General features: G+C 51.8%; 1 protein-coding gene across 2 annotated transcripts in view; it reads left to right on the top strand.

The window, feature by feature from the left end:
* The window catches only part of KLRG2 (killer cell lectin like receptor G2), a 32587-nt gene extending 24166 nt beyond the window's left edge, over positions 1-8421 (top strand). For both annotated transcript variants that reach the window (XM_041751252.1, XM_041751253.1), the window contains exons 5-6: positions 6141-6244; positions 6706-8421. In XM_041751252.1, the coding sequence (XP_041607186.1) occupies positions 6141-6244; positions 6706-6826 (225 nt within the window). In that variant the 3' untranslated portion in view covers positions 6827-8421. The remainder of the gene's footprint in view (positions 1-6140; positions 6245-6705) is intronic.
* The last annotated feature ends 4357 nt before the right edge of the window (positions 8422-12778 follow it).

The raw sequence follows: 12778 nt of genomic DNA, 5'->3' as shown, positions 1-12778 counted from the left end.
GTTTTTTCTGCAGTTACCTTTCATTCTATGTATTGGGTTGTTGTGGGGTGGGGTTTTTTTGTCTTTTCATGTTAGAAAATTTCCTAAAATATCTGATGATCCTTAGCTGTCATAATCAAGAGGAAGACACTAAAGAACAGATTGGAAGCTCTATGTCGGGGATGTCCAGGTGGAGGTGAGGGGATGCATTGGGCTTTCTTAGAGGCAGGCTTTGCAGTGGAGGAATAGCTGGGGCTCAATTTTTTTTTCTTTTAAGTGATGCTAAGATGTCAGCATTCCAGGAGCCGTGAAGAAAGAGAGCCAAGATTTCAGTTGTAAGGAGGAAGCACTTAATTCCTCCCCCTTTTTAGTGTGAGTATCTCTAACCCTCAGCCAAACCTGGTGCTCTGGATTCCCCAGCCCCCTATGGTTTCTCTCAAAGTTTACTGTGCCCTGGCTGTATGGGAGGCATGAGTGGATTTTGTGGGCAGGGGGAGCAGAGAGGACTTAATTACTCCCTTTATAGACTTTTAACTAGAGCTGTCTTTCCAGGCCCTTTCCCTGTACCTTGACCTCCAAAAGGACCTCTTTCCTCTAATATGTGAGCATTTGGGGGCTTTGCAATTCCAACTGGCATCTTTCTTGGCTTCCTTTCTACCTTTTCCTTGAAAAACCACCGAGCTTTCTTGGATCTGCTCAGCAGATTACAGTTGTCTGGCTACCAAAGTTTTGTTGACATTACTCATATGCTGTCATCTTCTCCCATTCTTGTCTTTTATTTTCCCCTTTGTGATCATTTAAAGAAACTCCTGGACAGCCCAGGTGGCTCAGCGGTTTAGCGCCACCTTTGGCCCAGGGTGTGATCCTGGAGTCCCGGGATCGAGTCCTGTGTTGGGCTCCCTGCATGGAGCCTGCTTCTCCCTCTGCCTGTGTCTCTGCCTCTGTGTGTGTGTGTGTCTCTCTCATGAGTAAATACATAAAATCTTAAAAAAAAAAAGAAATTCCTTTCTATTACTATTTTATTAAGAGTTTTAAATATGAATAAGTTTAATTTCACTGGATGCTTTTTTGTGTGTCTACTGAGAATACCTTTTTGTTTACTCCTTTTTATGTGAATTACATTGATTTTATTTTTTTATTCTAGGCCTCCTGTAATAGTTAACCGAGCCATGATTTTTTTATTCCCCCAGTACTTCTGGATTTGACTTGTTAATATTTTTACTTAGGATTTCTTATATCTGTTTTCTTGGACTGCTCTTGCTCAGTCCTGACCCCAAAGCTATTCTACACCGTACAGTAGGGAAGGAGGTTCCTGCCTTTTTCTTTCTGGGAGAGTTCCCTGGTGGTGGATATAAACCTGTGCTGGAGAAAATGTTTACAGTGGCTTATTTTATTACCAGGAATAGCACTTATGTTTCAGAAAACATGGGGAAATGAAAAAGTTATGATGTAGATTGAAAAACATCAAATCTGCAATTTCAGTATGGTAAAAATATACATGCAAAGAAAACACATGGAAAGGAAATATGTATATTAATTATTCTAATCCTGGTTACCACTCGGGCCAAGATTATGAGTGATTTTTTTCTTTGTTTTAATTTCTTTTAATGTGCTAAACGTTCTGTAAATGTGTGCTGTGTATAATTGGGAGGAAATGCCAGGGGGATGGTAGCCTGAGGAAGATCAGTATATAGGGTTTTGCTAGGGCCCCAAGTTTGTTTGTTTGCCAGTTAAGAATGGGCAGGGCTGGGGAACCTTACCAGGCCCCTGGTTGCATCTGCAAAGTGAAGGCCAGTGGGAATGGGAAGGGAGGTGGGTCCCTAGACAGCAGGGGAGCTGGGGGGTTGCCGAACTTGGCAGGGACCCACTGAGCACAGCAAGTGTCCTCAGAAAGCCTGTCCCTGCCCTCTAGCCTCTAAGTACACAGGTTCAGTCCAGAATGACCTCAGCCCTCAGAGCAAAAACCTCCCTGTGGGCTGGTGGGTCTTCCAAGGGGGTGATGGGCTTAAACTATCCAAACTGCAAGCTTGAGATGAAGAATTCCTTTAAAACTAAGCATTACAGGATCAATTATTTGGAACTTAAGTAAGTATATAGAAAACTCTGGGTAAGCTCCTTGCAAAACGATCAAGGTGAAGATTTGAGTCCTGGGCAGTTAAAATCTGGAATAGGATGACTGTAGAACTCTGGAATCCTTTCAAGCTCTGGAAGAGAGCCAGACACTCCAGGAGGCACTGGGGTGGGGGTGGGGAGGAGCAGCTGAGGACAGGCTGGCCGAGGGAGCTGGGACACACACTCCCAGGGACAAACCACAGTGCCAGTGGTACGCACAGCCCTCGGAGGAGCAGGTCTCATTCCCCCCAAGAGCTGGTTTTGCTCAGGGTTAGAGAAAGCGAGAACCTTTAAGTGCTGTCTGTGTCATCAGACTCCCTCCACTGGTTCCAGAACAGCTGTGTTTTCAAGGGTGCAGGAACAAGAAGCCACCGTAAGTGTCATACACTGGAAGCCACACATGTCGACTGCAGAAAGGTGGAAAAAACACGAAGAAATGCTCATCATAGGATTAAGAAAATTAACTTGGCCATTTAAATATTAAGGTAGAAGCGTATGAAGGCAGAAAGCAGGGATGCTTGGGGGTCGCAGGAGTGGTGGGTGCACATGAGGTTTCTGTCTGAGCAGATGGAAGGGTTCTGGAGGCAGTGGCAGTGATGGGCACACAACAGTGTGGCTGGCCCTGATGCCACCAACCCGTACCCCTAAGAATGGTTAAAGTGCTGAATTCCATGATAGGTATTTTACCACAATTTTTTTTTTACTACAATTTTTTAAAAAGAAATGTTTGAAGGCAGAGCAGATAATTTCCCTCCACTTGAGATTTTAAGTACATTCTTCTCATGGCCTGGGACATCAGTGGCATCACGACAGAGCAGTTCTTGGAACCCTAAATGACTCACAGATTTCTAGAATTTAGGTCTCTGGATGATGCTTTTCCCACGCCGTCATTTCTGCCAGCCGTGAGAGTAAGTCCATGGAGTTGGAGGAAAGAGGGTGGAAGGAGCGAGTGGGCAGGGACAGGCCATGCCTCCCATCAGTGGGCCTGGAGGTAGGGGGGGACAGCCAGGCGGCCTGGGGCCAGGATGGACAGATGGCTGGAAGGCAGGAGCCCTTGGCAAGGCTGGGCACGTCTGTGTGTGCACAGCCCCCGGCCCAGAGCGGCAGGTGCCCACTACTGAGAGCGGACCACAGGCCCTTGGCTTTCTACACACCCTCTCAGGCCTCCTAGCCGACATGCCCTGTCTTGGAGGAAAGCCTGGGTGCTGGCCTAAGGCCGCCCAGACCCGGGGTTTGAATACGGGGTGGCCCGGCCAGGGAGAAGCCCCGGACCCTGCTCTGCCTTCCTGCATAGGCAACAGGGCTCCCAGGCGGAGGGTGCTGCTGGCAGGCGCCCAGCTCTGCTGCAGCCCCTGCCCAGGGCTGGCCCACCCTGCCGCCGCTGGCCCTCGGCCTCCCCCAGGTCCCCTGCACAGCCCTGCTCGCGGGCCCCGCCTCCGCCTCCACGCTCGGCCTGCCCTCCGGCCTTTGGGAAGGGGTGAGCTCAGCAGCCCCCCGGCCCAAGGTTCCTGGGTCTCCCTCTGCTGCTCCCTGGCCGGTGGCCCCTTGAGGACGGGACATGGGACCCACACTTGGCCTGAGCGCTCACTGGGTCCTGGCGGGGAGCAGGGGGCCGCTGCGGGGCACTGGCTGGCTGTGCAAAGGGCTGTCACCGCCGCGGTGCACAGGACGCCCCAGCCTCACCTCGGTCACTGCCCCATGTGGGAGAGGGACAGGCCGTGGGCTTCGTGCACAAGCTCCCAAGGGCGGCCACAGCCCTGGGGGTGCGGGGGGAGCTCACCCTAGACGGGTCAGCACTGTGTCCCCGCAGGAAGGGACCTTGGCACGGAGACCCAAGGGACGGTGAGGAGTGGCACCAAGGGGACCGTCATTACTTGTGCTTCCTTTCTGATAACCAGGGACAGATATTAGAGGTTTGGCTTTCCCAGCTTTCTAGGGAAAAGCTGGGCGTGCATTGAACTCCCTTAGGCCGGCGTACTTCTAACTTTCTCATGAATAGAGGCTTCTGGATGTTGTGAGCAACGTGTACTTGCTGGTGTGATCGTTTTTCTTCACTCAGTGTAATTATCTATTTACACTTTCTTAAATTTTCTACGTTACTTGGAATCTTTTGTTTAAACCTTTTAAAAATTTTTTTAAATTTAAATTCAATTAACATATAACGTATTACTGGTTTCAGAGGTGGAGTTCAGTGATTCATCAGTTGCACCTAACACCCAGTGCTCATCACATCACGTGCCCTCCTTAATGCCCATCACTCAGTTACCCCAACCACCCCCCGCCCCCCCGCAAGCAACTCTGTTTCCTATGATTAAGAGTCTCTTACGGTTTGTCTCCCTCTCTGGTTTCATCTTGGTTTCATTTCTTCCTCTCTTCCCCTGTGATCCTGTTTTGTTTCTTAACTCCCACATGGAAGTGAAATCATATAATAATTGTCTTTCTTTAACTGACTGACTTCGCTTAGCATAATGCCCTCTGGTTCCATCCACGTCATTGTAAATGGCAAGATTTCTTTTTTTTTTTTTCTTTTTTGAATGGCTGAGTAATATTCCATTGTATATACAAACCACATCTTTATCTTTTCATCTGTCAATGGACATCTGGGCTCTTTCCATAGTTGGCTACAGTGGACATTGCTGACAAACACTGGGGTGCAGGTGTCCCAGCATTTCACTGCATCTGTATCTTTGGGGTAAACACCCAGGAGTGCCATTGCTGGCTCATAGGGTAGCTCTATTTCTAACTCCGTGAGGCCCCTCCACACTGTGCTCCAGGGCGGCCGCACCAGCCTGCATTCCCACCCACAGTGCACGAGGGTTCCCCTCTCTCCGCATCCTCACCGACATGCCGCTTGGCGTCTTTATCAGCAATGTGACTTCCCGTCGTGTTGCTATCTTGTAATTTGCCCAGTTAGTTCGAGGCCTGAGCATTTGGGTGGTTTCCATTTTTTCTTTCTAGATAACACTGTGTTATCTTGGGGTAAGTTCATTTTCTCCCCTTTATGTTCTTGGGTTTATTCTCCAAAGCAGCATCACTCGTCCAAGTGGTAGCCAGGATGTTAGGGCTCCTGTGCTGTGGCAGCAAGTCGCGGTCTGGAACTGCCCCAGCTTTGCTGCCCCACAACTCATCTTTTTACAAGTTAAACATTTTTAAATACCGTTTTCTGCTTTAACTTGTTGCTAAAAACAAGATGATGTCAAGGACAAATATTTAAGAGAAAGGTCATCTCTAGAAGCTCTCTAACATACTTTTTGGTTTTTGTTCCATGTGTGTCCACATTCTTGTGCGAGCACATTTTGTCGTCACTGTAATCATGCCACAACTCTGGTTCAGCGTTTTTATTGGCTGTAACCCTTTATGTGCCATAATGTTCCTCTTACTGCTCCACGGTCTCCATACTTGTCTTTTTTTTTTTTTTTTTTTTTTTTTTTTTTAATGATCTAATATTGGGCACCTGGGTGGCTCAGTGGTTGAGCGTCTGCCTTTGGCCCAGGGCGTGATCCCAGGGTCCTGGGGTCGAGTTCTGCATCGGGCTTCCTGCATGGAGCCTGCTTCTCCCTCTGCCTGTGTCTCTGCCTCTTTGTCTCTCGTGAATAAATAAAATCTTAAAAAAATAAATAAAGAAAAGGCCTAATACTGTGCTGTAACTGGCAAGTGCACTGCTGACCCTCTGCTCAGGCCACGTCTGCAGCCCTGCCCCTCGCCTCCGGCCCAGGCAGGCTGTTGGCTATCGGCTTACCCGGTGCGCTTTCTCCCCTCGTCTCTGTCCACGCAGTACCCATCACACGCTGCTCGGTGGGGACCGGCGTTAACAAGCTGTCTCCCTCGAGGCTGAGATGGGATCACCCCGGTCCCCAGGCCCAAGCATCGTGTCTGGCACCCAGCAAGCAGCCGATAAGGCTTTCCAATTCCCGGTGTGCTGGTAGAGCTGGGTTGAGCGCAGGCAGTTCCCTGGCGTGTGAGCTGGGAACTTGCTGGACGCAGGGCAGAGAGGGGGACAACACAGCCCCAGGTGGGAGGAGGGGTGACCAGCTGCTTTTCTCCTTCAGGACTTCCTGAGCAGATACCCAGTCAGCAAGCACTCCTGGGTGGGAGCCCGGCGAGGCCGCCACGGCTGGCACTGGATCGACGGGGCCCCAGTATCGCCCCAGCTGTGAGTGACTGTGTGCTTGGGTGGGTGGCCCCTCGGGCTCTGGTATGACCAGACCGACATCACAGCAGATGCCAAAGAAGGGATGGAGGCCTTTCCCTCTGCGGACACCTGCCCCACTGTTGATGTGATCCTCCATGTGTTCCCCCACCAGCCTCGGGTACCTCTTGGGAGACAGCCTACCCTTCTCACCCCACCTGGCTTGGGGCCTTAGTTTCGTTTAGTCTCGGTCACCCCATCCCTGTTTGGGCACAGTGTGTCCACCCAAGCAGGATTGTCACCCTGCTCCGTAGATAAGGGGAGCTGCACAGAGGCGTTGGGGTGGTGCCCTTGAGCTATAGGCATCCTCGTGACCACTGCCCCTGCCCCAGAGCCCTCTCCAGACTCCCCCGGCCCCGTGCAGCGTCCACGCGGCCAGCAGGCTCTGTCATCCTGAGCCCCGTCCCCTCTTCTCACCCTCGCAGACTCCCGGAGGACGATGAGGACCGGCTGGATCCCCAGTGTGGAGGCCTGGAGGAGGGCAAGCTCGTGGCCCTGGACTGCGCCTCGCCAAGACCGTGGGTCTGTGCCAAGGGGGCCAAGTGACCTGGGGGCCGGCGCCCGGGGGCAGCCAGCTGGCCGGCTGGGGCGGCCTCTTGCTGGACCCAGGCTTCCAGGTCTCCCTGCCCAACGCCCGGGGGGCCGGTCCTGACGCGGGCAGGTCACGTCCAAGGGCAGGGCGGCTTTCCAGGCCCTGAGCTCAGTGTCCAGCTTCTGAGGCAGATTTGTTGAGTTACCCGGGGATGGTTTCTTAGCATTTTGAGCCGATGTTTCTCCCTCATTAAAGTGGCCGTTTCCTATCCTCTGCGTCACCTGCTTAGTCACTCGTGCAAGCCCCTGGCCTCAGGGGCCCAGGAGACCCCAGCACCCACGGGTGCTGCCCCCTGGCTGTCATGATCACAGGGAGTGAGGCTTCGCCTGGGGCGGCAGCGACAACATCCCAGCAGTGTCTGGGGGACAGCAAATGTGAGGTGCCCCCCGGGGGGTGAGGGCGGTGCTGGGGGGCTTCTGAGCCGCTGAGGCTGGAGGCTGGGAAGATGCGGAGGGGGGCCCTGCCCAGGCAGGGGAAGCCCAGGGAGCTGCAGCAACAAAGGAAATCAGAAGCGTGGGAGGTGGGGATCCAGGGGGCCCCCCGGTTTAGGGCCTGAGCCTGGAGCCCCCGGGGTCGAGGCCTGCTTCTCCCTCTGCCTGTGTCTCTCATGAATAAATAAAATCTTAAAAAAAAAAAAAAAAAAGCGTGGGAGGCTGGAGGCAGCTCTTCTGCCCACGGGCGGGGCTCCCAGGCCAGACGGGGTGGCCGCGGGGTGGCCCGGAGGGCTGCTTTCGCCCAGCGGCCCCTCCCGGTGACCGCCCGGGGCTGCACCCCGCACCTGGCCTGGGCGCCCGGCACCCCGCGCGGCGCTGCGCCGGCAGGACGGGCCGAGCCCAGGCACGGCAAGCGGGACAGCGGCCCCTCCACCTGCGGGAGGCCTCCGGCCGTGTGCGGCTGGGCCAGGGACCCTGGGGAGCACCTGTGCAGGTAGAAAGACACGGGCGGCCGCGGTGAGGGGCTGGTGCACCCCGAAGCCCAGAGTGGGTCAGCATCACGTGGCGAGGAAGGGGAAGAGCCGGGAACTTCCGATGTGCGGCCCTGGGAAGCCCCCAGCCCTGTCCTGGGGGGGCCGGGCAAGAAACAGCAGTGCCAGCATGTTATTTAGAAATACGGAAGCAGGGCAGTCCGGTGGCCCTGCGGTTTAGCGCCGCCCTCAGCCCCGGGCCTGACCCTGGAGACCCGGATCGAGTCCCACGTCGGGCTCCCTGCACGGAGCCTGCTTCTCCCTCTGCCTGTGTCTCTGCCTCTCTGTGTGTGTGTCTCTCATGAATGAATAAAAATCTTAATAAAGAAAAATAAAAAAATAAAAAACCTCAGTGTCTCCAAGGAGCAGGAGTTAGATCACTGAGGGACCAAACCTGTTTAATCCTGTGTACACTAGTATTACTAAAGCCACATGCGCGCGTGTGTTTAAGAACCCGTATTTATGTACTACTAGGATTAAAAGAGGAATTAAGGGGCGCCTGGGTGGTGCAGCGGTTGAGCATCTGCCTTCAGGTCAGGGCAGGATCCTGGGGTCCTGGGATCGAGCCCTGCTCAGCAGGGAGCCTGCTTCTCCCTCTCCCTCTGCTGTTCCCCCTGCTTGTTGGCTCTCTCTCTCTCTCTCTCTGTCAAATAAATAAAATCTTAAAAAATAAAATAAAATAAAGGATTAGACTTTTTAAAAGGTCCACAAGATTCCGATGCGCAGCCCAGCTTGAGAATTGCAGGCTTCAAGGTGAGCCTGGGCCACCCCTTCTCACAGCCTGTGCACACCCCCTTCGCCAAGGGGCATCTTGCCTTTTCTACGAAGCAGGAGCTGGGGAGGCTACAGTGCAGTCGGTCTGCACAGAATTCCTCTGAGTAATTGCTCTAGTCTCTCCTCCCCCCGGGACTGCCCGCTGCTCGCGTGTGACATCCACACGTCACCATGGCACTGCCAGCACTGGCTGGTGGCACCGGCAGGTCCCTTCCATGGTGCAGGAGCCGCCTGCGGCAGGTGCACATGACTCTTCCACCCAGGCCTGAGCTGCTGATTTTTACCAGCTTTCCTGGTGATGCTGATGCAGAGGGTCCAGAAACCACATTTTGAGAAACCCTGTCTAAAAGAGCCCATGGAAGGGAAAAAAAAAAAGTAAATATATTTTATTTTTTTTTAAAGATTTATTCATGAGAGACACATAGAGAGAGAGGCAGAGACACAGGCGGAGGGAGAAGCAGGCTCCCTGCAGGGAGCCCAACGTGGGACTCAATCCCAGGACCCTGGGATCATGACCTGAGCCAAAGAAGACACTCAACCGCTGAGCCATCCAGAGATCCCACGTAAATATATTTTAAATGCACTTTATTGAGATATAATTTACCCAAAGGAAAATGTACCTGTCTCAAGAGGACCTTCTGACAAATGTAGTTATGCGTGTCATCAGGGCCACACACAATATGGGACATGTTCTCCAAGCCCCAGAAAGTTCCCTGCTGTCCCTTTGCAGCTGATCCTCTCTGACCTCCAGCCCCAGGTAAATCTGTGTTCTGTCTCTATAGGTAAGTTTATTTTATTTTATTTTTTAAGATTTAATTTTTTGAGAGAGAAAGAGAACACAAGCGAGGTGATGGTAGAAGCAGCAGACTCCCCACTGAGCAGGGAGCCTGACGTGGGGCTTGATCCCAGGACCCTGGGATCATGACCTGAGCTGAAGGCAGAAGCTTAACTGATTGAGCCACCGCAGGTGCCCCTCTAGATAAGTTTAGCTTGTTCTAGGATTTCATGTGCCGGGGCGCCTCGTACATCGTCCTTGTGCCTGCTGCCGCTTGCCGGCTTGCTGCTCAGAGCCGAGCTGCCTGCCTGCGGTGTAGCCCAGTTTAGCTTTACTCCAGCTGGCGATCTAACGGTCATCTCCAGGTTTGGGCCGTTGTGAATCCAGCTACTATGAACATGGGAATCCAAGCCTTTGGAGGTAGGTTTTGCCTACCGTCCTGTAATCCCCACACCAGCACACCACAAGAGTTCCCGCTGCTCCACACCTTCCTACCCTGACGTTGCCAGTCTTCTGGGTGGCCGTTCTCGTCGGTGTGTGCATGGCTAGCTCAGTGTGTTTTTTTTTTTTTTTTTTTTTTTATTGGGGATCCCTGGGTGGCTCAGCGGTTTAGCGCCTGCCTTCGGCCCAGGGCACGATCCTGGAGACCCCAGATTGAGTCCCACATTGGGCTCCCTGCATGGAGCCTGCTTCTCCCTCTGCCTGTGTCTCTGCCTCTCTCTCTCTCTATGTCTATCATGAATAAATAAATAAATAATTTAAAAAAAAGATTTTTATTAATGAGAGAGAAAGGCAGAAACACAGGCAGAGGGAGAAGCAGGCTCCATGCAGGGAGCCCGAGGTGGGACTTGATCCCAGGATCACACCTCAGAGTGAAAGCAGCCGCCAAACTGCCGAGCCACCCGGGCTACCCCCTCAGTGTGGTTTCTACTTCACTTTTTTTTCAGTCTAGTGTCACTGATACACATATTACATTAGTTTCAGTGCACTACAGTGATACCACAAGTCTATCAATTACATTGGCCTTTTTTTTTAATATTTTATTTTTTATTCATGAGACACAGAGAAAGGCAGAGATATAGGCAGAGGGAGAAGCAGGCCGAGGGGAGCCAGATGTGGGAGTTGATCCCAGGACCCTGGGATCACACCCTGAGCCAAAGGCAGACACTCAACCGCTGAGCCACCCAAGAGCACCGCCCCCCACACTAAGGTATTTTATTTTATTTTATTTTATTTATTTTATTTATTTTATTTTATTTATTTTATTATTTTATTTTTATTTTATTATTTTATTTTATTTTATTTTATTTTATTTTATTTATTTTATTTTATTTTATTTTATTTTAAAAACTGTATTTATTTACTCATGAGAGACACACAGAGAGAGAGAGGCAGAGACACAAGCAGAGGGAGAAGCAGGCTCCATGCAGGGAGCCCGACGTGGGACCCGATCCCGGGTCTCCAGGATAATGCCCTGGACTGAAGGCGGCACTAAACCACTCAGCCACCCGGGCTGCCCCCGACTAAGGTATTTTAAACAAAGATCCAGTCAGGGTCTCGCACTGTTATTGGTCCCTTTCATCTCTTTAAACCTAGAACTTATTTTCTGCAACACTGACTTTTTGAATGGACAAAGCCAGGTGTCTCGTAGAGTGACAGATATTCTGGATTTCTTTCATTTCCTGTAAGCTGCGGGAGTTAGGCTCAGTATAAATACATTTTTGACAGGAATGTGACACTGGGTACTTAATTTTTTAAGATTTTATTTATTTGAGAGAGAGAGAAAACACAAGCGGCGGGGGCAGCAGAGGCAGAGGGAGAAGCAGGCTCCATGCAGGGAGCCCGATGTGGAGCTCAATCCCAGGACCCCAGGATCGTGACCTGAGCTGAAGGCTTAACCGACTGAACCACCCCGGTGCCCCGACCCTGGGTACTTCTTTATTTATCACTCGATAGATTTTTAACACTGATTTCAGTAATTGGACCAAAACTTTCTCAAAAAATTCCGGGGACTAAATTTATGTATCCCAGTTTGGACACATATGGGCTTGTCATCTGTTCTTCTCAGCTACAGGCAGGGTAAAAGTAGGGTAAGACTATGAGACTTTGAAAAGCGCTTTAGAAACAGTGCAGTACCATACACAGTGCTGCACGTCATTCCACCTGCATTTGATTGGGCATTGGGCCTCCTTTGCTCCCTCTTGGGCTGTCTGTTCGTTCCCTCTTGCCTCTCCTAGCCCAGGACATACCTGTCATAAAGTTAGGCCAGTTAGAGCCTTGGGCTCACTAACAAAAAGGTATACACTTTGTTGTGACTTTTTTTTTTTTTTTTTTATGTAGGCTCCACACCCAGCATGGAGCCCGACATGGGGCTTGAACTCACAACCCTGCGATCAAGTACTGAGTGAAGCTCAAGAGTCGGGGGGGTTTTGTTGTGTTTTAGGATTTTATTTATTTATTCATGAGAGGCAGAGAGAGAGAAGCAGGCTCCCTGCAGGGAGGCCGATGTGGGACTTGATCCCAGGACCCTGGGATCATGACCTGGGCCAAAGGCAGACCCTGTTGTGACTCTGGTTAGTCACTCCGCATGGCTAGGTTTCCTACCATGTACAATGGGTGTGGTGATACGGATTAAGGGATGTCTGAATCCACTGAAATTGTGATTAATGAGGCACTTCTTTCATTCCACATTTCTTGAACATCGGCTGTGTCTCTACCAGGCTCATGGGAGGATGCAGAAAACAGGGTCTAGTCTCTGCACTTGGTCTGGCTGCCACCCCACAGTGGGTGCTCAAGCAGAGGAATCGCTACGGAGACTGGGGTTGTCTCTCCCCCGTCCACTTCACTCCCCTATCCCCTCCACTGTGCAGCACCTGTGTGGTCTGGCAGTGACCCCAGTCTGGGAGCAGGAGCAAGTGGGGGGTACAGTTTGGGAGGCACCTGATACTCCTAAGCCAGTCCTGCCAACCTTGCGATCCCAGGCCCCTGGCCAGGGTCTGGTTCAGAAGCCCTGGCCTCATGCAGTTGGGGATGTCACTGCTCTGCTCACTTCAGTTCCCAGATGGGAACACAACCCAGTCTGGGGCACAGAGATGGGAGGGAAAGCGTGCCCAAGGCTTCTGGGAAAAGGTGCCTTGCTCTTTGAGATACGAAATGTAATGGTTTCTCCCCATCTGGCTGTCAAAGCTTAGGTGCCAACCACAGTTGGAGCGGTCACATGGAACCCATCACGGGAGCCAGCAGAGACCAGGGTCAAAGCCCACTGGAGTTGAATGTAATGTTACAGCCGTAACATTGGTATCCAGGGACAGGAGCGCACGGATTTGTGCCCTTGACAGCCACTCTTCCGAAGCAGTATCGGAGCAGATTCTGGTGCTGGTGCCAGCTTTTGGC

This window comes from Vulpes lagopus, chromosome 4 (assembly GCF_018345385.1).
Source record: "Vulpes lagopus strain Blue_001 chromosome 4, ASM1834538v1, whole genome shotgun sequence".
Taxonomy (NCBI): domain Eukaryota; kingdom Metazoa; phylum Chordata; class Mammalia; order Carnivora; family Canidae; genus Vulpes; species Vulpes lagopus.
Note: the sequence above shows the minus strand (reverse complement) of the source record. Positions and strands in the feature narration are given on the sequence as shown.